Below are 22,064 nucleotides of genomic sequence, written 5' to 3'. Positions count from 1 at the left end.
AAAACTGTAACTGACCTCCAGCTGTAAGAGCCCAGAGAGAATGATCCGCGTTACTGCTGAGGGGCAGCAGAGGTCGCGGCGCCGCTGCCGCCCTGCATCATCACCGTGACTTCTCCCTCCATCACCACTTTATCCTTGACGGAGCAGGACACGCTCAGGAAGGCAAAGGACATCTTGATCTTGCGGACTTTAGCCGTGGCTACCACTTCCTCGTCAATAAAAACTGGTGCAGGGAAGCGGATTTCTTGGTGCAGGAGCACGTGGCCACGGCCGAGCATCCTGGCGCCGATCACTGCTGAGATCAAACCATTAACGAGAATACCGTGCACCACGGGCTCCTGGAAGGAGGTGGTCCTGGCATACGCAGGGTCCAGGTGGAGGGGATTCGTGTCGCCCGTCAGCTTGGCAAAAAGCTCCACATCGTGTGCAGAAAAGGCCTTGGTGAGGGAGGCTTCCTGGCCCACGTGGAGGAGCCGGCTGGGAGGAGATGCTGTGGGGCGGCGCGCGAAACCTAGCCAGGGTTTATTCAAGATGCTCCTCCACGTATAAGTCATCCTCACCGCTTCTGCATCAGTCCAGCAGCAGCTCCCGGCTGTTTCCCGTCAGGGGCAGCAGGAACGACGACACCTGATGTTCAGACAGAAGAGAACCTTTGTTGTCACTTCTACAAGATCACTTCAAGCGACTCAGCCGATCGATGGTCTGCTAACCTGCAGGACTCTGAAGGCACAGGCCTGGCTCTGGTAGGAGCCCAGCAGAGTCAAAGAGCTCCACAGGTTCACCAAACCTCTGAAAACATGTATGATAGGATGAGCGAGCCTTGGACAGGATGAGTGGACGTTTCTTCCTACCGCCACGACTCACCGACTGGGCACGCGCAGGAATGCCGTGCGGGTGTCTTCGCTGTATTTTAAAACATCAAAGTCCAACGCTGCTCCCACCTGGAGGTTATAAAGCATGAAGATGTGGGGAAATGACAGCAGAGAAAGCCAACGTACTCTCTCAACGTGCTCTCACCTCTCCAAAAAGACTTTTCAGCCCTGTGATGATGAAATGCTTCAGTTCAACAGCACTCACTTTGGTAGACTCATCTTCTAGTTCACTAAAGACACAAAAATATTAATGTGTCACTTCATTGTGGCTCTCTTCTAAAAATAAACACTGGTTAGAGAAAAGCAAACGTAAACTCACAGAGAAACCTTCATGTAGTGGTATGGAGAAGAGTTCTTTAACACAACCCGCTGGTAATCAGACTCGTGGCTCTTCTTGGCACCGTTCATTCTTCTCTTATTCCCCCGTAGAACAGCAACCAGGACCGGCCTGCAGGTGCGACAGGCCCCGACCACCACAATGCTTTTTTAAACGAAGGGAAGGGCATTTTGCTGATGCTCTTTACTTTATCTAAATCGCTTTAAACACACTTTCCTTGCACACTTGAGCTGTGTTTTGCATCTACGGGATAATTCAGAGAATTTCGACGTTCTTCCTCCGTTTTTTGAAGAATAGTAACACTAAACCATCAAGTAGCAAAGTGTAGTTTTCACATATTTCTCATATAGATCATCAGTAACGGCTGAAAATCCAGACAAGAGTCAACGCGCGTGGCTGAAGCGCGACCCCAAAAGTAGCAGACTCGAGGTCAAATGTATTTTAGTCCCTCAGTTATCCTAAATTAAATGGTATCCGCTGAAATAACACGCAGCCGGCGCTGAAAGATACCTGATTCAGAGGTTGAGGAGAGCGGAGGGGACAACCTGCGGTAAACACGGAAGCGACGTGACGCCACATCCGCCAGTCTGAGAGACGACAGTGCGCATGCGCGCTCTTGCTGAAGGAGCGTTCATTGCAAATAGGCTGTCAACTCTAAAAGAGCCGTATTTTATTTTTATAACATAAATGACATTTAGTATGAGGAGGAAGATTACAGCGAACATCACAACACCAACTGATAAATACAACAAAAACAGAGATCAAAGACACCAGTAACCAATCTAAACCATTAAATTGAACTTGGAAACACGAATAAATAAGAAATGATCAGTGGCGAGCTGATCATCCAAGTCGTCCAGACATCAATGGGTCGGTGCCGTTTCAGGTCATTTAAATACATCTCTCTCCATTCCAGGGGTGCATATATTGAGTAGGCTCCAGTAAACTGCTCAGGATAAATGTGCACAGCGATGGTGAACATGCACGTGGGAACATTATCAAGCCGTGATCTGCTGTTGTGCATATCTACGCCGTCAAATGTCCAATTTCTGGATCCTTTATACTATAAATGCCGAGTTGCACCAGGGAAAGGGAAGCATGGTGCACGAAAGACAAGGAACCAGGAATTCAACGGGTAATTTAATATTTCAGTTCAATGTGGTGGTGGTGGCGCTAAAACCTGGTGTAACCACAGCCCTGACAGTACGCAGACATTTATTACAACTGACATTTGAGTTGGAAGATGAACGTCTGAGCAGCGTAGGTCCGAGGGCTGATGCGTTCAACGTGAAGCACCACCTCATTCAAACAAGTCTTCAGTCCAGGTTGAGCTCGAACGAGGTCATTACGTCCCACTGCCTCGTTATATCAATGCCCGATATCTGTTAAAGAAAAAGAGGAGATGTTAAGGTGCTCCTGGAACCAGCCTTGGACTTCCACAATGGTGCAGACGCTCACAGCTTCTCTCCTGCGACGTTCCTGCTCCCTCTTCCGAGCCATCTCCCTCTCTCTCTCCAAAGGCGTGATGAAAGCCTCTATGCTGGATTTTGGCATCTCAACATCTTTAAGAGTGTCTAATGTCGCCGTGGTGCAGATGTTCTCCGTCAGGCCAGCATCCTTTCCGAGAGGTTCTAGGTTTTCCTGCGTTTTACATGGATCCAGGGAGCTGAAAGGCAAAGAAGCTCTGATGTTTCAGTAACATTGGATGCTTCCTCATGGAGCTGACGCAGGGAATATTGAACAGGTTACCAAGTTTTTCCAGGAGACGCCCTCTTCTCATTTCCTTCCACTTGTTTCTTCAGTGCTTTTACACGCTCCTTTTCTAGGGCGGCCTTACGAAACTGCTGGAAGGCGTCTTTAGATGACTTCCCCGAAGCCAGCGCCACCGACTGACTCGCCAGTCTTGCCCAAGAATCAGCGTTTTTTAGGACAATCTCCTGCCAAAAGATTTCCAGGATTTATTTCAGAACTCTCAAGGGTCCAAGTGTGTCCAACACGTGGCACCGGCACGGTGGGAAACAGCCATCTCTCTACACCAGTGGTCGTTCCAAGGGGGGCTAGCGGGGTTTAGCGTAGCCTTGCTGCGTCACAGCCCCTTTGAGGACACCTGTGAACTCCACAGGTGACATAAAAGCCAACAAATCGGCTTACGTCTAGAGAGAGGACACCCTTTTGAGTCAGATTTCGGGGCTGAGCGATCAGCAAAACAAGGCATGTGTGTTTAATTCAAGCGACCTGAAGACATCAGCACCTGAGGCAGCAGCTGTCTGCTAGCAACGCAGCTGCGTTTAGCTCTTTAGCCAGACGGCACAAACCCCAGCCGCACCTTTGTTCTTTTTCCAAAACGGACACACTGAGCTGCATCGTGAAAAACATAATAAAACCGCACCGACCTTTCTGAGAGTCTGGGCTTTTTCATTTTCAGCAGGTTTATATTCGGCGGCGGCGTGGGAGACCCCGGTCACCTGACTGTGGGGGAGTCTCAAATCTGACAGAATCACAAAAAAACCCTGTCAATCGGAGGAAGATAAGGAGCAGATGTAAAAACAGAGGCCGTGTCGGGACTTACTCTCATCCGGTCTACACAGTACGGGGCTGTCTCTGAGAGGGGACACCATGGGACCCTGCTCGAGGGGCGAGATTTAAGAAACACACGCACATGTACAGTCACTCAAAACTACGGTAGCCGTGAGGCCGATTCCTTGATTTTTTTTGCTGTAAACTGCTTTGAGAGCACATGCAGCAGAGATAAGAGACGGACATTTCAGCTTTTCTTTCCAGCTACTTCTCGGGACGTCCGAGTTCCTGCCGCCGCCATCGTCTTTAAGGTCATAGAGGAAGATCAATGAGCGCGTCCCAGAGGAAACTAAGCATTTGGGATCCCTAGAGGATCCTTTTTCTCCAAATCGCCCCCCCCTCCCCACCTTTCCGACACCTTGTCTCGCCAGTCCGTGAAGCTTTATCCCAGAATGTTGCAAGCTTGTCTGGAAGCTTTGTTTCTAACGGAGCAACAGTCTGTTTAGGGTCGTTCTCTACAGCGCTCAATGCTTCCGTTAGCAGCTGCTCCCGTTTCCCCCGTGTTTCTCTTCATCCCACAGTTGTTCCCTTATGATTGTTTTGTTCCCAAACACCCTCCAGTGATGCAACCTGGAAATTAAAGCTGAAATGTTCATCTCTTGCCTCCTTTATCTTCCGATATCAAATGTTGTCAGTCTACAGCAACACTAGAGAACTTGGCTTCACTGGGCCGACACTTCCGTGCACCTCGCTAATTTACACGTGCGTCTGCGGTCTCGGTTTCTCTGGTGGCCACTTGCATATATTGTTAGAATGTTATGAAGGGTGAGGAGGCACAGCTGCAGGTCATAAATGTATATGCACTCGTGTCCAAAAGAGACGTTTGATAAGTTAAGTGAGGACTAATAACATCTGAGCTGGCATTTTTAGAACTTTTTAGCCCCTAAATTACTTTTGCCAACTCTGATTTAAGAGGGTCTCTAACCCGCAACATGCTCTTTAATCACAACCTCCTCTTTTGCCATTAAAATGACGCTAATTCCAAAAAGACAGTTAGAATAACAGCTTTAAAAGAAGGATGTCACAGGCAAGGCACTGCTGCTCGTGAGGACGCGCCTCAACCGGCGCCGTGTTGGATCCCCATTGAGGAGAAGGGTTCAGGGAACCCATCAAAGGCCAGCAAGTGCCAGGACCATTTCCCCAAAGTCCCAACGGCTTCCAACACAAATCTAATCAGCCGCTCACACGGCTGCAGCTGAGTGGGCATGAAGATGTGGTCCAGACCTCGTGCTGATGCTCCAACCAGCATCAGAATGGGGATGTGAACACAGGTGGCTGTTGGTGAGTGTCTTGTGCCAAACACATGGGGGGGGGACTGCTGTGCTAGCGGGGTGAACTCATGTCTCCTACAGAATGATTGATCGGATGGAGCACCCAGGAATAAGAAAGACTAGAGATAAAAAGGGGTAATGGACCCAGTCATGTGTGGGGCTGTGGGCTCAAACCTGACTCAGAACTCCTGCTCAATCTTCAGGAGGTCGGAGAACAAACAAAAAAGACGGAAATTCTAAAAAAGAATACCTCAAAACATTGGTTATGCAAAAAAAACAAAAAAAAAAAAACCTGGGCCGTCACCAGTCAGGATGTAATTACATCGAAAAACTTAACGTGCTTTTGATTTCATATCAGTAAAGCACAGTGGCATCGGATAAAATGATCTAAAATCACCGATACTGTGAGTGTCAAAGCTTCCCAACACACACACACACACACTCTTACAGCAGTGTTTGTGAGCATTTGATAATAAATTAATAAATGAAAAGTACCTGGAACCTGGCTTGGCACCAGTCTAGCAGACATTCCCGAGACATCTTGGGTGACAGAGAACACAAATCTGGTGGACAGTAAAGAACATAAAGACGTCCAGCAGGCCAACGTATGGATGCCAGATGGCCCACAGTTGTCTCAGCGTTACATTGTTTCGTCAGCAGTTTGGAATCTCGTGATTGGCTGCATTACTTTGGAATAAATTGACAACTATAAGGTGCCACAGTGTGTGACGTATATGCAGTACCTGGAAGACAGGCTGGCAGCTCCTCACACAGCTCGTTCTTGGTCATACCTTGAGTCTCGTTTGGCTGCTCGCTACAGGCGGCACGAGCCACCTTTTGCTTAGAGAAAGAGTTTTGGAAACTTTTGTCCCCCCATTCAGCAAGGCTACCATAGCATCGTTCTAGTGATGTCAATAAATACCTTCCTCTTCAACGTCTGACTAGACTCTGTGCATTTCCTTGTTTTGGACCCTGAAAGACACAAAGACCAGAGACGCTCCACGTTAGCGATGCAGGCGCCTCACAAGTATTTCCCAACCCCACATTTAGGCGAATATTACCGTATTGGCCCGAATATAAGACGACCCAGATTATAAGACGACCCCCTCTTTTTCAAGACTCAAGTTTGAAAAAGACTTTTTGAACACCAAATTTAATTTTTTATACAGAAAATAATTACAGTACATCTGAAACAAATGATTATATCTTCGACCCACTTTTCTCCAGATTGTCGCTACATTTCTCTATTTTCTGTTATCTCTTCTCTTATTTTCTTCTCTTTTCTGTCTTATCACTATTTTTTATTTTTCTTCGTGCTACCGCTATTTTTATTTTTCTTCTTCGTGACAGGGGTTCGCTTTGGCCTGGGACGTTTAGTTCAGCATTCGCTTTAAATATACCTGGCGCCATCTAGCGTTGTGAATGGGTATAATGTCTAGACCGCGAATGTAAGAGGACCCCCACTTTTTCAGTCTTATTTCAACGCAAAAAACACCGTCTTATATTCGGGCCAATACGGTACACAAATGACTTGACTTGCTAACTCCACAATGGGGGTTTTGACCTTCAGAGACAGAACAAGACACAAACCCGCATCAGAGTCACTGTGATCAGAACTGCTTGAACTGCTGCTGGTGTTTCCAGGACTGGACCAGGAACTGCTGCTGCTGCTGCAGCTGCTGCTTCCCTCGCTCGACAACCACGGACAGACAGAAGGAGACGCCGGGACTTTAGCTGCGAAGACAGGGACAATCATCAGGGTTCACCTGGAGACGAACCAGTGAGAAGAAACGTCCTCTTGAAGGGATTAAAGTTCATGGACGACGACTCCACCTCCACTGAGACGAGCCGTCAGGCCTCGACCGTCTGCTCTAAATGATGCTCGGCTGGGGATCGTTTTGGATTCTTCTGAGGAAGAAAGCTGCTCTTTTGAGCTTGGCCTCAGCAAAATGGCGTTATTATCCACCTGCTTTTTCTAGAGCCATCTTATTACTTGTGCAGCACGTTTTCCCCAAGTTAAACCAAATAAGAGCAGATAAAGCTCCCTAAAAACATATAGAACATAGTAAAATAATGTAAAAAATGAAGGATCTTTGGATCCACACACACCACTCGCCACCGAATGCTAACGTTCCCATCACACATTGATGATAATCCGAAGCCGAACGAGGGTATTGAAACGTTTTGTGGCCCGACATCCACTCTCATCGATCCCCAAACTTGAAAGCAATGGTAGCCATGGCAACACCTAAAAAAAACGGACGCTACCTTTGAGTTGGACGGGACGTTTTGTCTGCATTCTATTGGAAATGAGGAGTTTGGTGGGAGTTTGTAGTCTCCCGGTGGATCTCACTGCACTTTGTTCTGCATGAAACAGGAAATGACCTCAGACTTGTCATTGAAGAGAGGCTCGGCTTCATACCCACGGTTCTCCGAGTGGTTGGACGTGAGGACGCTTACTGGCTACGATGTTGTTGCAGGCGTCGCGGGTGACCACTTGCGTCGAGGGGAGTTTGGATCGGGAGGAATCCGGAGTCCTCAGCTTGTCAACGGGCAACTTCTTGATTTGGGATTTCATCCGACTCTCCTCCTGACACGTCGTCGTTGGGAGCCCTTTACATTTGACAGGAAAAGCCCTCTGGAGATCATTTTCACCGCCTTGACTTAATATCCACATAAAAACAGCATATTAGCAAAAGCACGAGACTGAAGAGATACGTGACCCTTCTAATGTTGGGCAAATTCTGGCGTACTCACAGAGCGGAGCGCTTGGATTCGCCCACTCTCTTGATAACAATCTTGCATCTGGATGATTTGTGCTTTGACCTCAAATGCTTTTTTGCTATCTTCTCCCTTTTCAACCTGTTCTTGCGTTTCTTGGAGGGCACCTGGGTGAGTCTGCTCAGCTGATGACTGACCACTTTCAACTGAGAAACCAGTCCGTCACAAAACAGCAAGAAAACCCCAGAAAAGGGCCGTTTTAGGAGCCAATGAGTGCTACCGACCCGTTCCTTCAGGTTAGCCAGCTGCTCGGCCACCTGCTCCGACGGACCCTCTGCCTCTGAGCAGCTTTCACTGTCAGAAGTGGTTGACAGCATTCCCACCGTCTCTCCCTGGGCCCGGTCGGAACAGGGATGAGGGAAATAGCTCGCTTCTTGGGGGACCTTCACGTATCGAGCCTCGAAAACCTCCTGTGGACAGAAATGGTCAGCACTCATGAAGCAATAATGACCCGAGGCTGCAAAACTGAATTAGCTGCACCAGTATTTTAGAGTTCCTATCAGTTATTTAGCACCAATCATGAGGCAGAATCCAAAATATCTACAGATTGTGCTGGACCTTCACGATCCACAAACAAGCCTCAAAAGCAACGTATTGATTGACAGCCGAAGCTTCGCTGGAAGCTGTTCTCTTCTTCGCTGGTTCTGACGGTGACGCAGCCCAGAGTTAGGAAGCAAAGCACAAGTGCACGAGATTTCTTTTGAACCGACAGGAAACCACCGCTCGGAAGAGGACACGCGAGGAGAACTAAAAAAGAAGAATGCGACATCAGCCCATTTCCTCCCGCCTCGGTCACCTCGCCGCCTGGCTACCTGCTGTTCACGTCGCAATTCACGGGTCCAGACTCAAAGTCGGCACATTTCTGGTCGTAAACCTTGAACGTTTAACATCTACGGTCTGTTTTCTGAGCCGAGTATCAGGACAAACTCACTCCACCCACCTCAGACCACAGGGTTATCTTAGAAAACATAAAATAAAGGGTGTTTGCCGTCCTTGGTAGGAGGGGAAGGGGGCCAATAACAACCCAATTACCCGTGGGTGTGTGTGTGTGTGTGTGTGGACCCCGCTTTAGGCTCCTGCACCCTTGAGACTTATGTTACTGTGGCAGTTTAGAAAACCAATTGTTGGTCAAAAATGCTGCATTCCGCTACACATGCGACATTTTAGTCCGCCGGTGCCGCCTTGTGATCAAACCCACCTCACTCGGACCCGCTCTCGTCGGTGATTTCTCAACACTGATGCATTTACCTTTAACTGTCCTATTCCAGGGAATTAAGATCTGGTCACATGACGTGAGTGGTAACAAGACTTTCCCCCTGCGTTCGTCCCGCCGCCTCCTTTCAGGCGCATGCGTACCTGCAGTTTTCTCGCCATGTGGACGACTTCGTGTGAAGGGGGGTTGTATTTGTAGCAGTTGGAGAACATCAGTCGGACGTCGGCAGCAAACTCTGCGGGCTGCGCGTACTCTCCCTGGTCCATTTTTTTCTGAGGAAGCGACACGGCGAGGTGAGTCGTCGCGCGCGTTACGGTGGGATGGATGGGCCTTACCCTGATGGTGCTCAGGTCCATTGGCTGCTTGATGATATCGTGGTAGTCGTGCAGGCCCAGCGCCACCACATCCACGGGGGAGTAGAAGGGCCACGCGCACGCGTAGTGTCTCTTTGAGAGCATCTCCTTTAGCACGCCGCTGCAGCACTTGAGCGCCGCCGACAGCCTGACCGTCTTGCGTTCAAAGGGAAAGTCTTTCTTTGGGGGTTTGATGGAGCGGCCGCTGCTTCTCCTGCAGGTTAATGCGCCAACGGTTGCGTGGTCCGCTGGGGGGGATGCCTCCCCGCCGGCGCGCACGGTCAACGGACAAGGGGCCGCTTTCCTCTTCGAGCCCTTTTTTAGCTGAAACGGACACGGCCCAGTTGGGAACTAAATAAAACAGCGGAATAACTGAAGGGAACAAGTTTAAAATGCTTCTGATTACTCATTATAAGCTATATATTTATGTTGCCCCCCCCCCATTAACAGTGTACACCTACAGTTTCCTCTTGTGAGCGAAGAACTGGCTGGAACTGCTGGAGATCCGCTGTAGAAACCAGAGAGTGCTGCTTTATTGCACCTGCGTGACAGGAGGCAAAAGTGCACAGTGTCTCCATTTAAACATATACGGCTCAAAAGAAAAGCACATTTTCCCCCAAGCAGTGAAAATCCAGGTGCTCAAGTCTACACTTTAGAGCAGGCATGGGCAAACTACGGCCCGGGGGCCACACGCGGCCCGTTAAACGTTTTAATCCGGCCCGCCAAACTTGAAAAATTAAATGAATAAACCTTGTTAATGTTATATTTTCACTGCAATTCTGGTGTTTTCCCACTAGAAAAAAGACAGTCAGGAGGAGAGTGATGGTGATATCCTGAAGGATAACAGAACTTTCAGTGCTTTAAAATAGAAATGGTTATTAATTTTTTTTAAAAAGGCACATTTTATTCATTTGATTTTAAGTGTTTTAAGACTCATTCCAAAGTCAGATATTTTGTTGTAATGCTTCTCTTCATTTTCATTTGAAATTAAAGCACATGTTTTCTCCATATCCCAAGATGTGTATTTTTGCTCCAATGAGGTGAGGTTACCAAAGCACTCCATCCATCCATCTGCTCCTGGTCCGGCCCCTTTGTCAAATGTTAGAACCCATTGTGGCCCACGAATCAAAATGTTTGCCCACCCCTGCTTTAGAGGGCTACTTGGCATTTGACCTAAAACGTGCTGTTCAATATCTTCACTCATCTTTCTCCCTTTGGCTTCACACTCTGGTTTCGGCATGAGTGTTAATTTCTCCTGACAAAGCTTCTCCAGGGTCTGAGCCATGAAAACGATGCCATCTCCGGGCTGCAGAAAGAAGAAGACATGTCGTTCCCCCTGGGTTCTGCACTAAAATGTAACGGACTCAGACACAGGTGGGAGGAGAGAACACACGTACCTGATTGTACACGTAGCAGTTGGAGAACATGGTGTTTAAGTCTTGGATACACTCCAGAGCTTGCCAGTAATATTTGTTCTTCAGACGCATCATTATCGTGCTCAGATCCATGGGATTTGTAATGACCGTATAATAATCCTGGAAAACAAAGATCTTGGCGTTATCATCAGATAAACCAAACGATTCAGAGGAGCGCTCAGTAGATATTTCACATATTTCAAACCCCGATGACATCAGGAGAATCGTGGTACGTTCACGTACTGGGAGACCAAGCGCCACTGCATCCACGGGCCGTTGGAAGGGCCACGAGAAATGGTGCCTCCATAAAGCTTTGATCACCACCTTCTCCAAATAATTCAGCTGATTTGTTACGCGTCCGGGCCTCTTGGGATTACTGGCCTCGGGGGGGGGAGGATTTCCACTCGTAGAGGGACGCAATCTCCCTGGAGCGGCGTCGTCCAAGGGCCACAGATAAGGAGACGCTTTAGCGTGTCTTCCCGCAGCTTTGTGCCCATCACACATTTTCCTAAGGAACAAAAGTATTGATTTTAGCAACAAAATTGTTACAAACATTATGTATTTCTTAAGAAGCAGCAACTTTAAACGTCCTCCATACGTGTAGCTTATATAGACACTTCCCCCGGTAGTTTAAACTTGATGGGTTGAAACAGGGACCAAGAGGCTTCAGTTAGCTTCTTTCAAGCACCACATTCATAAATGTTTATTATAGTTCCTTTAGGAAACGTGGCAGAATTAAACTGAGTTTAGTGCTTTTGGCTCCTGCCTCCATCTTGATAACCTTACCTCAGGGAGTGCAGGCTGAAGATGTTTTCAACATAAAAACAGCCCTAAACACCACAGCAGGCCGCTACTAGCGATTAACGTCGCCCGCTATTACGATCCATGCGCCACTACTGTTCATATCTCAAACCTGGCTTCACGTAAATAGACACCAAATACAGAAACTAAGCAAATGGGGAAATACTGGCTACAGCTCCATGTTTCTCATCACTCTGACACCCAACCCCCCCCTCAGGTCACCTGTCCAACACCTGCATGTATCTGATAATAACCCAAGTGTAACTTCAGTCATTTCTCCACCAAGATTCAAAAGTAAACTTAACTTTAGTAACACCATCAAATCAAATTAATCTTTATTTATATAGCATCTGTTACAATCAAAATAGTCTCTAGGGGCTTTCCAGAATCCCAGGGCCTAACCCCAGACAAGCAACAGTGGCAGGAAAATCTCCCCTTTAACAGGAAGAAACCTTGAGCAGGACCAGGCTCATGTAGGGGGACCCTCCTGCTGATGGGGGGAGGGTAAAGATAGGGGGGGGGCAGGTAGATGATAGAATAGGTAGGAGAGGAGAGGGGAGGTTTCAAGCATCATCAAAAACTGTTTATTCACCCCAGTTTTAAAAGGAAAAGGAGTGCCTTTAAGAACAAAATACCCGTATCAATACATTTTCTGCCCCTTTTGCCCGACGCTGATGAAGTTACACTTAATGCCTCTCATTCGTGACACGTGCGCAGATTGAATTTGTGTGTCAACTGTTCACAGAGGTAAATTTGCGTGAATCTGGCATTCATCAACATTTTAGGAGCTCAAATCTGCTTGTAGCTATTAACAAAATCTCCACATGCTTTCGACCGTATGTAGCGTGTACAATCTGTCTTTGAGGATTTGGACGGTGAGTCTCCTCCTCCTGTGGCAGATAGATTTTTTCCTGTGTCAAACCACTTTCTCTTGACCTCGGCAGGGTTCTGGCAGCAGAGACCACATTAACTGTGTCTCTTACCTCCTTCCAGGCTTCTGATTTGCCTGTCCCTGACACACACCACTGCTAATTAATGACAATAAAATGCGGGTTTTTTCTTGTTTTTGTTTATTTTCACCCAAGTTCGCTCAAAATAATCTCCGTGCCTGCTTCAGAAGGTTGGAAAACGTTCGTTCTCTGGTTTTGCTTGTGCCGTGACTGACAGGACGCGGCAACGCCCATCTCCTTTTATGGTGCTCATTACCAATTCGTGGGCGGGGATTTGTGCAACCAGCTGATTGGCGCGAGGCGCCGTCAATTTACGATCGTTTGTTATTGGTGATCTACACGCGTGTTTCCGATCAGATCTATCGGAACCGGAGAAGGTTTTTAGTGGAGTCGACGTCGAAATCTGTTCGCCAATTTACCAACGTTTCATGAATGAGACCCAATGTTTTGGCCAAATTTGTAAATGGGGTAAAATAAGACAGTCAATTCGCCGATGGTAGAAAAAATAAAAGGAAAGTATTCATGTTGACTGACAAATCTTATTCAACTTTTCAATAAACAAAAATGAGAGACTTGAACTCTCCTCTCCGCTGGAATAGCGGGTGTTCTGGCGCCACCTGCAGGTTCGGAGGGAGGTTGACAGGCCCGACCGCCCCACTAACAAATTCAATACGTTCTCATTTATTCTCGTTCAACAAGGTTGTGTAGCAGCAAGGTTAAAACATTCCATATATTTAACGCAAATCCTTTTGCTCGGATTTAATATGAAAACGACGCAAACCAAATCTCGTGGGGAAAAACACCCGTGACCATATTAATGAATGCGCGGCCAACAGAAATGAACCCAATACGAGAAACGCGAAACCATTGAGCCTTAATTGTGAATATGGACCAAATCACAGTTGTCTGGAATGCATAATATATGTATATGAACGTTTTATAGAGTTTATTGGCCTCGTTTTAATGTCAAGTGCAATTACCTTGGGCCGCTAAAGCTAACGCTAGCTAGCTAACGGGCGGACATAATTGGCATTCTGGGCTACGACAGCTTCCACAAACCGGTCACTCAAACACAATCACACCGCATATTCCACCATAAGTGTGTGTTTACCGAACAGGCGGTCGGGTGGTGAGAGCCGACAATACTCGGGAAGTTATGGCGGAACCTTGACCTCTGCTCCTCGGGTCCAAACGGCTCCATGCGGACCGAGCCTGCTCACCTTTATGCCGCCTGGTCCTGCCTCGACTGATTGGTCAGATCCCGGTTGTTCAAACATGCTAACATTTGATCCCACGAAAGAAGGCTTATTGGAATTTTGACAGTACAATCCAACCAACGTTGTTTGTCATCGATTGGGTTTGGGAAAATGAATGAAAACCCGGCCCGTCTCAGGCCCTCCAGGACTGGATTTGGGCATCGCTGCCCATCGATAGGAGTTGTCGTTAAATCTATAAGATTGATCCGCCGTCTCGTCATCTGCACGTTTAAAAAAAGGGTTTTAAGACGTTTTATTGTTTAGTTTGATGCCCCACTAGCACATAGAAGACAGTGGCACGGTAACCAACAGACAAAACTAAACACCTTCACAAGGAAAACCAGTGTTGCAAACTAGTTTACAGATAGTTAAGAGGATTTCCTGGGGGTTCAAACCTATGTTGAGAGCAACAAAACAGTCAGGATCGGTTGGTTACTTACAACAAAACACATTTTAAGCAGGGGTGCACTGTGATCCAGTGGAACCTGGAGCGGTTTGCTTTGGCCCATTCAGTGTGACAATAAGAAATTCTCCTTGCACTCCTGCTTAAAATGCGTGTTATCATGAACAATTGGGCAACTGCAAGGCATAAACACAAAATGCTCTTTTTAATGTGTTATTTTTTTTGCACAATTTTATAATTAAATAAAAAGGAAAACCAGCTGTAAAAGAAAAGGCACCCCAGACGACCTGAGGGGTGTCAGACCTTAATTAGCCTGTGAGGGTCAGGGCTTGTTCACAATCATCATTAGAAAAGTTCAGGTGCCGCTGATCTCCAAGCATTATAAATCACCTCAGCAGTCAAAATCAGCAACGGACGGCCTCAGGAGACACAAGCTGAAGGTTTCCCAGTGGCCCTCACAGCCTCCTGACTCATAATCAGTTTTCCATTGATCATAAATGAAAACGTGGCCCAGGAATCCCAGAAAAAGGAGACTTAATATTGAAGAATGGTGGAAAATCCCTCACAAAAAGAACAGAAAGACACTTGAATGCTACAAGACTTTTAGCAGATGGTTGTATCTTAAGGCATGGCTGCCCGGATCCAAACCTCGATGCTCCAGCCCTGTTTTCTGTCCTACAAGGCAGAAAAAGAAACCCAAAAAACGTTCCTTGAGAAGAAGGAACCCAGGTGAATCTAATCTGCCCGGTAGGACAGAATTCCCGGTTGGACTACAGCCCTCGAGGACCGGAACTGTTGATTTGTGTGGACAGAGGGGAGTCAAAGCTTTCAGACCCTTTCACTGCTTCAGTTTGAGGCGCTATGCTTATTTAAATATGAAGACCCCCAGGATGACATAATAAAAAATTTAATAGGAACACAAGTTTTTGATTGACAGGAGAATTCAGACTGATGTTGCTTCAACAAGAGATTAAATTTAACTGATTTAAAGTACCTGACAGTACAAGCCCAAGTTAAGCCTCAGTTTCTGTCCCAGGTACTGAAAAATAACAACTATGAACAGAACAGGAAGTAATCAAAAGTGGGTTTTTTCAGAGGTGGGTTGAGAATAAATAAAATGTGTCAACCCACTTCATCACCGTGAAATGACAAATGTCCCACTAATTGAATACTCATAAGTTACAAAGAGGAGCCGCTTCTGACGTGCCAGACGCACAGATCCACAGGACATTTGTGTTGCATCTGAATCCGGATTGTGAGATCAAATCCGGCATTCATCAGTCAAGTGATGGTTGAGGAACGAAGACCGAGTTCACTTCTACAGAGGAGGTTTCATCCCTTTAAGAAGCTGTTAATAATCTTGACTTCATCAGAAGACAGAGGAGCGATCCTGTAACCTTTCAGCTCAGGTTTACCTATAAAAAACAATATAAATGTTAGGATTCACACATCTCTGGGCCTCTCAGGATTTTCCTTAAAATTACCATTAAACAATGGTTTCCATACACAGGCCCATCCCCATCTCCACACTGAGCTGCTGACCCCCCTCACCCCATCCCCCTCACCCACCTATTTGAATTGGTTGCTTGGCAACTGAGCATTTAATAAATGTTTTTTTAATATATACAGTATACGTATATTCCCAGTACATAATACTGGATCATACACATACACTACAGGGAAAACTCATATCCAGTGCTGCAACATTTGTAAAACACAGAGCGACATGATGCTACAGAGGGATTTAAAGTCATTTGGAGCAGAATGTGTCAAACGGTAGTTTTATAGTCGATGCCAAATGAAGGATGTCATAATATCGTGGTTGTCCATCAAAAAAATGGTCTCGAAACTGTTGATCAAACTGCACAAGAGGGAAGATGCACCTTGTATCTCATTGAGACGATTGACTTTTTCCTTTAGTCCTTTGCGAAGGGCTTTAATCTCCTCATCCAGCTGCTGCTGGTCTATAAATGAGAAAACAACAGGTGTTACACAAGCAAAAGCACATACAGTATTTATGACTTTACCAGTGCATTGCAGATTTGTCTAGGAAATGTGTGTGGTTTTTACTACCTTTGTGAATCATTTCAGTTGTCTTCAGCTTGGGAAATTTGATGAATATACTTCCAAAGCAAACCTTCACTTTCTCTAGAAAAGACAGTTGTTTCATGTTTTAAAAATCAACCCCTTTCAAACACATGTATCCTTACAGCCATACACTATATTTAAACATTTGAAAGGTAACTCACCTGTATCTGACATTTCATTTTTTATAGCACTCAGTGCCTCTCTGTTCCTGTTTCTTTTGGAATCCAGGTCCACGATCTAAAGTACAAACAGCCAATCAGAGTATGTATATACATATATATATATATATATAATTTATATTATATTGTTTAGAAGTGTTCTATCGGTAGATACTTTACTGTTAATTGTATGCAAGTTTTAAACTAGATCCATTTTCATATATAGCTTTACTGGAAACTGAACACGCTGGCTACAAAGTTACAGATGAGTATAAATACCACAAAAGCTGCAGCATGATTGAATTGTTTTTAATCACATCATAAAGGCGTAGTTCAATTAGCTTATACGCTTGCTAATGTCAGCTGCAGATTTAGTCTTTAATTGCTTGTTTCTATAGTTACCTGTTGTTTGGTGGAGAGCACATCTTCAGCTGTTTCCTCAACTTGAGTCAAGTATTCTAAAACCCGCTGCGTGTCTCCGCGTCCATTGTTTACGCTTCTTCTTCTTCTTTGCTTCCGCTTCTTCTTCTTGTACGACGGTCGTAACCTATAATACTGCTACCGCCATCTTGTGGCTTGCAATGATAACTACAATTGCTATAGCGGTAGCCTCGCCCCCTCTTTCTCTCTATATATATCTATACTTTTTATCTTCTCTACAATGAAAAACCAGGAAGATTACTGCCACATACAATGTTGGAATGTGGACCAGAGTAACTGCCCCTTGAAGATATAATATATACAATATATGTAATAATCCGGATTTTTGTCCAGCTCCCAGTTGTCTCATTCCTCTTCGGCTTCTCTGTCATTCAGCGTTGTATTGTTGTCAATGCACGATGACATGCTGATTGTTGATACTGAGATGAGAATGGGGTATTCTAAGAGGCATTAAATTGTTTTTCTTGTTGCCTTTGTATAGTATTCCCTGTATCCCAGCATGCACATTTGCCTCTCTTTCTGCCTCTGTTCCTTTTGATTAACCCTTTTCTTTCATGCTTACCATGACCATGTTCCAGAGCCTGCTAATGAACCAACAGTTTAATTTCCTTTTAATCCTCCAACTGGTACCAACATAAATGTTCAGTCTGTAAAAGGTTTTGCAGATTTCATTGAAGATTTCCTGTCTGCTCTGTAAAGGGAAGGGGATGACTGTCCTCAACCAATAAAGAAATATTTCCAGTCTTTAGGTGTTCTTTCTTGAAAAACAAACAAACAAAAATAAACAAAAACTGATTAGTAGGTTTTGAGTTTAATTTTTTAATCCCCCTCAAGTTGGACAAGTGCTCCATAGTTGTATGATGCTGATCTTGAGAATGACCGTGAAGGTTTACCCACTAATGCATCAAACATGTTTTAAACATATGCATTTAAACATACCACAGTCAGAGAGCAGCGATTGCACCACTTACATATTCTTTATTCAAGTATTGGATGTTGAACTATAAACAATACACAATACAAAGGGGAATAGAAGTATTTTAAAAATTCTTGAAAGTGGCTAAGGAATATTAAAATACGTAGTCGTATTTTGTTTGTTTTTTTCGTCTGCTCTATAACACTCTGAAACACGTGGTGGCGGTAATGCGCTGAAACATAATCTGCCAACCGCCAATAAACGCGAAGAAGAAGAAGGAGACGCAGTACCGGGAGTGACCGATAAGAGGCGATACCGTGCCAAAGCGCCTCTAGACTGTCAGAAGTTTTGTCCAAAGAAGAAAAAGACGAAAGACGCAAACTAAAACGACCACACGTTAATTGTGTCTCTGAGCGCCATTGGAAGTTTCAAAGGGGTCAGATATGATATTTAAAATGCTACCAAAACAAATAGTCACTACTCGTCAATGCATGTGTGCGATGGTGTTGTGTAGTACAAATGTCGAACCGTTGCTTCAATATTAGATTCACTGCCTCCGCAAAGCTAAGTTAACATGTACCGTAGCATCATAGGTCCTAAGTTCCAGTTAGCGGTACGTCTAAAATTCAGCCTTCGTTGAATCACTTTATTGGCTCTTTGGGACCAAGATGCGTGGGATAATAATAATCGTCTTCTTAACAAAGAAATCCTCCTTAAGTGCGCCTAATTAGATCATGTGTTCATCTGTTGCAGCCCCCGTGACCCAGGATGTATCGTCCAAAACCAACTCTGAAAGACCGTCAGCATCTGTACAAGCTCATCATAAGCCAGCTCCTCTATGATGGCTACATCAGCATCGCCAACAATCTTATCAATGAGGTCAAGCCAGAGACTGTGGTGTCGCCATCGGAACAGCTGATGCAGCTGGCAAAGATCGGTACCTCTCCCTTCATCATTTGCATCTTTGAGATGAGAGTGACGGCTTCGGCGACCTGAACTCTGCATGTTGTCGCGTTCCTTTTAGGTTTGGAGAACGACGACAGTGCGGTGCAGTACGCCATTGGGCGCTCGGATACAGTTGCGCCCGGCGTGGGGATTGACCTGGAGTTTGATGCTGATGTCCAGACAATGTCTCCAGAGGCATCAGAATACGAGACCTGTTACGTAACGTCCCATAAGGGGCCGTGCCGGGTGGCGTCATACAGTCGCGACGGCCAGCTGATCGCCACCGGCTCTGCCGATGCCTCCATCAAGATCCTGGACACCGAGCGCATGCTGGCCAAGAGTGCTATGCCTATAGAGGTGAGCTTACAGTCTGGATCGCCTATATTAATCACAGGTTCCGCACGTTTTTTTTAATCTCAAGACCTTCAAAACGCATCATAGTAGTTTCCTGATAAAGTAAAAGAGGTGGAGCTGTTTGGCCAGTAATGAACTCGTATTTTTCGATTCTAAAGACATTTTTGGGAAATCAAAATGTAGGTTTTGTCTGATCAGACCCGATTTGATCTGATCAAAACGACCCTCGTGTCTAATGTGACCTACTTCTAAGGCCCTTTTCGGATTTAGCGGCGTTGCGGTTCATGCTGACGTCTTTATTTTTCGTACACTAGGTGATGATGAACGAGACGGCGCAACAGAACATGGAGAATCATCCCGTGATCCGGACCCTTTACGACCACGTTGACGAAGTCACCTGCCTCGCCTTCCACCCGACCGAACAGATTCTAGCGTCTGGCTCGAGGGATTACACCCTCAAACTCTTTGACTACTCAAAGCCCTCTGCAAAAAGAGCCTTTAAATACATACAGGTAGGCGTCTCACGTGGATAATTCCTCTTTAGAATGTTCCCGAGCGAAGCAGACCACATCTAAACATAGATAAAGGATTGAAAACACAAAAGAATCAATGCTGCCTTTTTTCCCCTTATGTGCAGGAAGCAGAAATGCTCCGCTCCATCTCGTTCCACCCCTCAGGAGACTTCTTACTGGTGGGAACGCAGCATCCGACCCTGCGCCTCTACGATATAAACACCTTCCAGTGCTTCGTGTCGTGTAACCCGCTCGACCAGCACACCGACACCATCAGCAGCGTCAGCTACAACCCCACCGCCAACAGCTACGTGACCTGCAGCAAAGACGGCAGCGTGAAGCTCTGGGACGGCGTCTCCAACCGCTGCGTCTCCAGCTTCGAGAAGGCCCACGACGGCGCCGAGGTCTGCTCTGCCATTTTCTCCAAAAACTCCAAGTACATCCTGTCTAGTGGCAAAGACTCCGTGGTCAAGCTGTGGGAGATCTCTACGGGACGGACGCTCGTCAAGTACACAGGTACGGAGAATCTGCTACCCTCTTTTTTCACGCCTTGGCGCCACTCTCTCCCTCCCCCCTCGCTGACGTTTATCCCGTTGTGTTGTGCGCAGGCGCCGGGCTGAGCGGCCGCCAGATGCACCGGACCCAAGGGGTGTTCAACCACACCGAGGACTACGTGCTGCTGCCGGACGAGCGCACCATCAGCCTGTGCTGCTGGGACTCGCGCACGGCTGAGCGCAAGAACCTGCTGTCGCTAGGACACAATAACATTGTGCGCTGCATCGTGCACTCCCCCACCAACCCGGGCTTCATGACCTGCAGCGACGACTTCAGGGCCCGCTTCTGGTACCGCCGAACCACCACGGACTGATCCTCGGGTCTTACCGGCTCCTTCCGCTGGGATTTACCGGTCAGGCGTCCTCGTTGTCGCCACTTTCTACTCGGTGGCCGGTGCGTCTGGAGTCTGAGGAAATGATGGGAAGCTCCGTAGCGACGCCCTGACCAGCTTCATTTCATCTGAATGTCGATTTAAAGTCCATCCCTTTGACTATTCTTGTATATTGACAGATGTTGTTGCAGCTGGCTGAGACAGATGTGAGTTCTTGGAGGGGGGGGGGGGGGGGGGTGTTTGGTTGCCACCTTAAAGCTCCAGTGGGAAGTTTTGTACCATTGATCCACAAATCTGCGTTTTGTAGTCAATAAAATCCATGTTGTATTAAGCTTTTGTTTGTGTGATTTGAATATAAAGAAGAATATAAAGGTGGACGTTACGGTCCAAAATGGGGCGTTCGCAATTCCAGGGCGAGTGTTTTCACTCCGGGGTCGACTCCCGAGCTGGCCGCACCACCCGTCTGATCTGGAGCCTGGATCGGACGCCTTAGCCGTGACCTTTAACCCCCTGAAATAAATGTCAGGAAAATACAAACTGGTGGGGAGATTGAGGGTTTAGGCCCCAACAGAGAGGAAAAGACCAGAGTCGGCACCTGGGGGGTTCAAAACCTGGAGGAGTTTATAGCAAGGGCACTTTGAAAAACGGGGGGAAAAGGTTGATCAGTTGAGGTGAAAGAGAGCGACCCTCAACTTGACCTGGTCCCTTCTAAAACCGCGTCAGAAATCTGCAGGTTCTGCTCAAGGGAACCAGGAAAAACCTAAATTCTTGGGAGGGAGTCCAGCGACCAACGGTTATTACGGCTCTTTGAGCCAAGGATGGGACTCTGCAGCATGTTCCTCGGAATGCCGGATGCTCTTCCCGCACTTGGGTGGCTTATATTTGAGGTTTCTAGCGTGTGGTCAAAAAAAGGTGCTGCAGCCTGGTGTGATCAGACACGAGCGTGTTAAAGTTCTCATCGTGACTGTTTGGTCCCAACATGTAATAACGCCATTATTACTATTATTATGGTCATAAAGTTGTGTCCTTCAGAAGCACCCTCGTCCAACACACACACACACACGCACACACACATACACACACACACACACACACACACACCCCACCCCCAGTCTATCCCGACGTAGTTGTGAATTGAACATGGCGACTGTACCAGTATATTGTATTTGCAGATTACCTTACGACGTGACCCAGTTCATGATCGAGTGCGATGCTTGCAAGGACTGGTTCCACGGCAGGTAAGGACGCCTTTCGCCGACATGTCGCGTTCGTGTCGCGCTGCGCGCCTGCGAAATCAACAAAAATGGCGAGTCTGGCTGCGTTTGACAGCTTTGTTGCGCTCAGTCGCCCATTTACATTCGACGAGAGGCCGCTCGGACAAGAAGAAGGCGGGGTTAGCGCGGCTGCTCATGGCTCTTTCGCTTCTTTTGCACTAATAACGCCGAGCAGACGTGTTTTTAGGAGGCTCGGGGCGGTAATGGAGGGTTATTTCGTCTTTGGAGCTGAGCGGGGATGAAGCATCCCGCCGCTGCCGC

At 46.7% G+C, this 22,064-nt stretch overlaps 7 protein-coding genes across 20 annotated transcripts in view; 2 read left to right on the top strand and 5 right to left on the bottom strand.

The window, feature by feature from the left end:
- Positions 1-50: 50 nt before the first annotated feature.
- Positions 51-554, bottom strand: LOC130524014 (hydroxyacyl-thioester dehydratase type 2, mitochondrial-like). The gene has a single exon (XM_057029709.1). It carries the CDS (start codon positions 552-554, stop codon positions 51-53), a length of 504 nt encoding a protein of 167 aa, XP_056885689.1.
- On the bottom strand, positions 424-1,828 carry rpp14 (ribonuclease P/MRP 14 subunit). 3 transcript variants are annotated; one of them, XM_057031592.1, is made up of 7 exons: positions 1,720-1,772; positions 1,409-1,452; positions 1,192-1,316; positions 1,018-1,102; positions 865-941; positions 711-789; positions 424-627 (listed from the first exon to the last, which is right to left on the bottom strand). In XM_057031592.1, the coding sequence occupies exons 3-7, from the start codon at positions 1,278-1,280 to the stop codon at positions 571-573; spliced, it is 387 nt and encodes a 128-aa protein (XP_056887572.1). In that variant the 5' UTR covers positions 1,281-1,316; positions 1,409-1,452; positions 1,720-1,772; the 3' UTR covers positions 424-570. The 3 variants fall into 3 exon arrangements, with proteins under 3 accessions (XP_056887572.1, XP_056887571.1, XP_056887573.1); XM_057031591.1 differs by lacking the exon at positions 1,409-1,452 and having other exon boundaries at positions 1,192-1,358; positions 1,720-1,828; XM_057031593.1 differs by lacking the exon at positions 1,720-1,772 and having other exon boundaries at positions 1,409-1,709.
- Positions 1,829-1,850: 22 nt separating this feature from the next.
- LOC130524013 (bromodomain testis-specific protein-like) lies at positions 1,851-3,713 on the bottom strand (the record flags this gene model as incomplete). The annotated part of the gene is made up of 4 exons (XM_057029708.1): positions 1,851-2,591; positions 2,668-2,875; positions 2,959-3,146; positions 3,603-3,713. Coding segments are annotated over 4 exons (573 nt in total), but the record flags the coding sequence as incomplete, so codon positions are not given.
- Positions 3,633-22,054, bottom strand: LOC130524969 (bromodomain-containing protein 3-like). 10 transcript variants are annotated; one of them, XM_057031576.1, is made up of 16 exons: positions 14,267-14,399; positions 11,063-11,327; positions 10,802-10,939; positions 10,578-10,710; positions 9,866-9,945; positions 9,387-9,755; positions 9,195-9,323; positions 8,063-8,248; positions 7,815-7,984; positions 7,518-7,720; positions 7,326-7,421; positions 6,648-6,791; positions 5,980-6,029; positions 5,801-5,897; positions 5,553-5,620; positions 3,633-3,836 (listed from the first exon to the last, which is right to left on the bottom strand). In XM_057031576.1, exons 1-16 carry the CDS (start codon positions 14,389-14,391, stop codon positions 3,723-3,725), a joined length of 2,367 nt encoding a protein of 788 aa, XP_056887556.1. In that variant the 5' UTR covers positions 14,392-14,399; the 3' UTR covers positions 3,633-3,722. The 10 variants fall into 10 exon arrangements, with proteins under 10 accessions (XP_056887556.1, XP_056887559.1, XP_056887557.1 ...); XM_057031579.1 differs by having other exon boundaries at positions 3,634-3,836; positions 10,605-10,710; XM_057031577.1 differs by having other exon boundaries at positions 3,635-3,833.
- pdrg1 (p53 and DNA-damage regulated 1) lies at positions 15,121-17,487 on the bottom strand. Its single transcript, XM_057029707.1, has 6 exons — positions 17,479-17,487; positions 16,878-17,030; positions 16,479-16,554; positions 16,303-16,377; positions 16,113-16,193; positions 15,121-15,644 (listed from the first exon to the last, which is right to left on the bottom strand). The coding sequence occupies exons 1-6, from the start codon at positions 17,485-17,487 to the stop codon at positions 15,562-15,564; spliced, it is 477 nt and encodes a 158-aa protein (XP_056885687.1). The 3' UTR covers positions 15,121-15,561.
- Positions 18,132-20,860, top strand: cstf1 (cleavage stimulation factor, 3' pre-RNA, subunit 1). Of its 2 annotated transcripts, none has more exons than XM_057031589.1 (6): positions 18,132-18,268; positions 18,586-18,769; positions 18,857-19,134; positions 19,446-19,643; positions 19,769-20,159; positions 20,252-20,860. In XM_057031589.1, the coding sequence occupies exons 2-6, from the start codon at positions 18,601-18,603 to the stop codon at positions 20,509-20,511; spliced, it is 1,296 nt and encodes a 431-aa protein (XP_056887569.1). In that variant the 5' UTR covers positions 18,132-18,268; positions 18,586-18,600; the 3' UTR covers positions 20,512-20,860. The 2 variants fall into 2 exon arrangements, with proteins under 2 accessions (XP_056887569.1, XP_056887568.1); XM_057031588.1 differs by lacking the exon at positions 18,132-18,268 and adding an exon at positions 18,288-18,445.
- The window catches only part of phf2 (PHD finger protein 2), a 20,056-nt gene continuing 19,603 nt past the window's right edge, over positions 21,612-22,064 (top strand). For both annotated transcript variants that reach the window (XM_057031575.1, XM_057031574.1), the window contains exon 1: positions 21,612-21,767. In XM_057031575.1, coding sequence (XP_056887555.1) covers positions 21,670-21,767 — 98 coding nt within the window. In that variant the 5' untranslated portion in view covers positions 21,612-21,669. The remainder of the gene's footprint in view (positions 21,768-22,064) is intronic.

This window comes from Takifugu flavidus, chromosome 4 (assembly GCF_003711565.1).
Source record: "Takifugu flavidus isolate HTHZ2018 chromosome 4, ASM371156v2, whole genome shotgun sequence".
Classification (NCBI taxonomy): Eukaryota; Metazoa; Chordata; class Actinopteri; order Tetraodontiformes; family Tetraodontidae; genus Takifugu; species Takifugu flavidus.
Note: the sequence above shows the minus strand (reverse complement) of the source record. Positions and strands in the feature narration are given on the sequence as shown.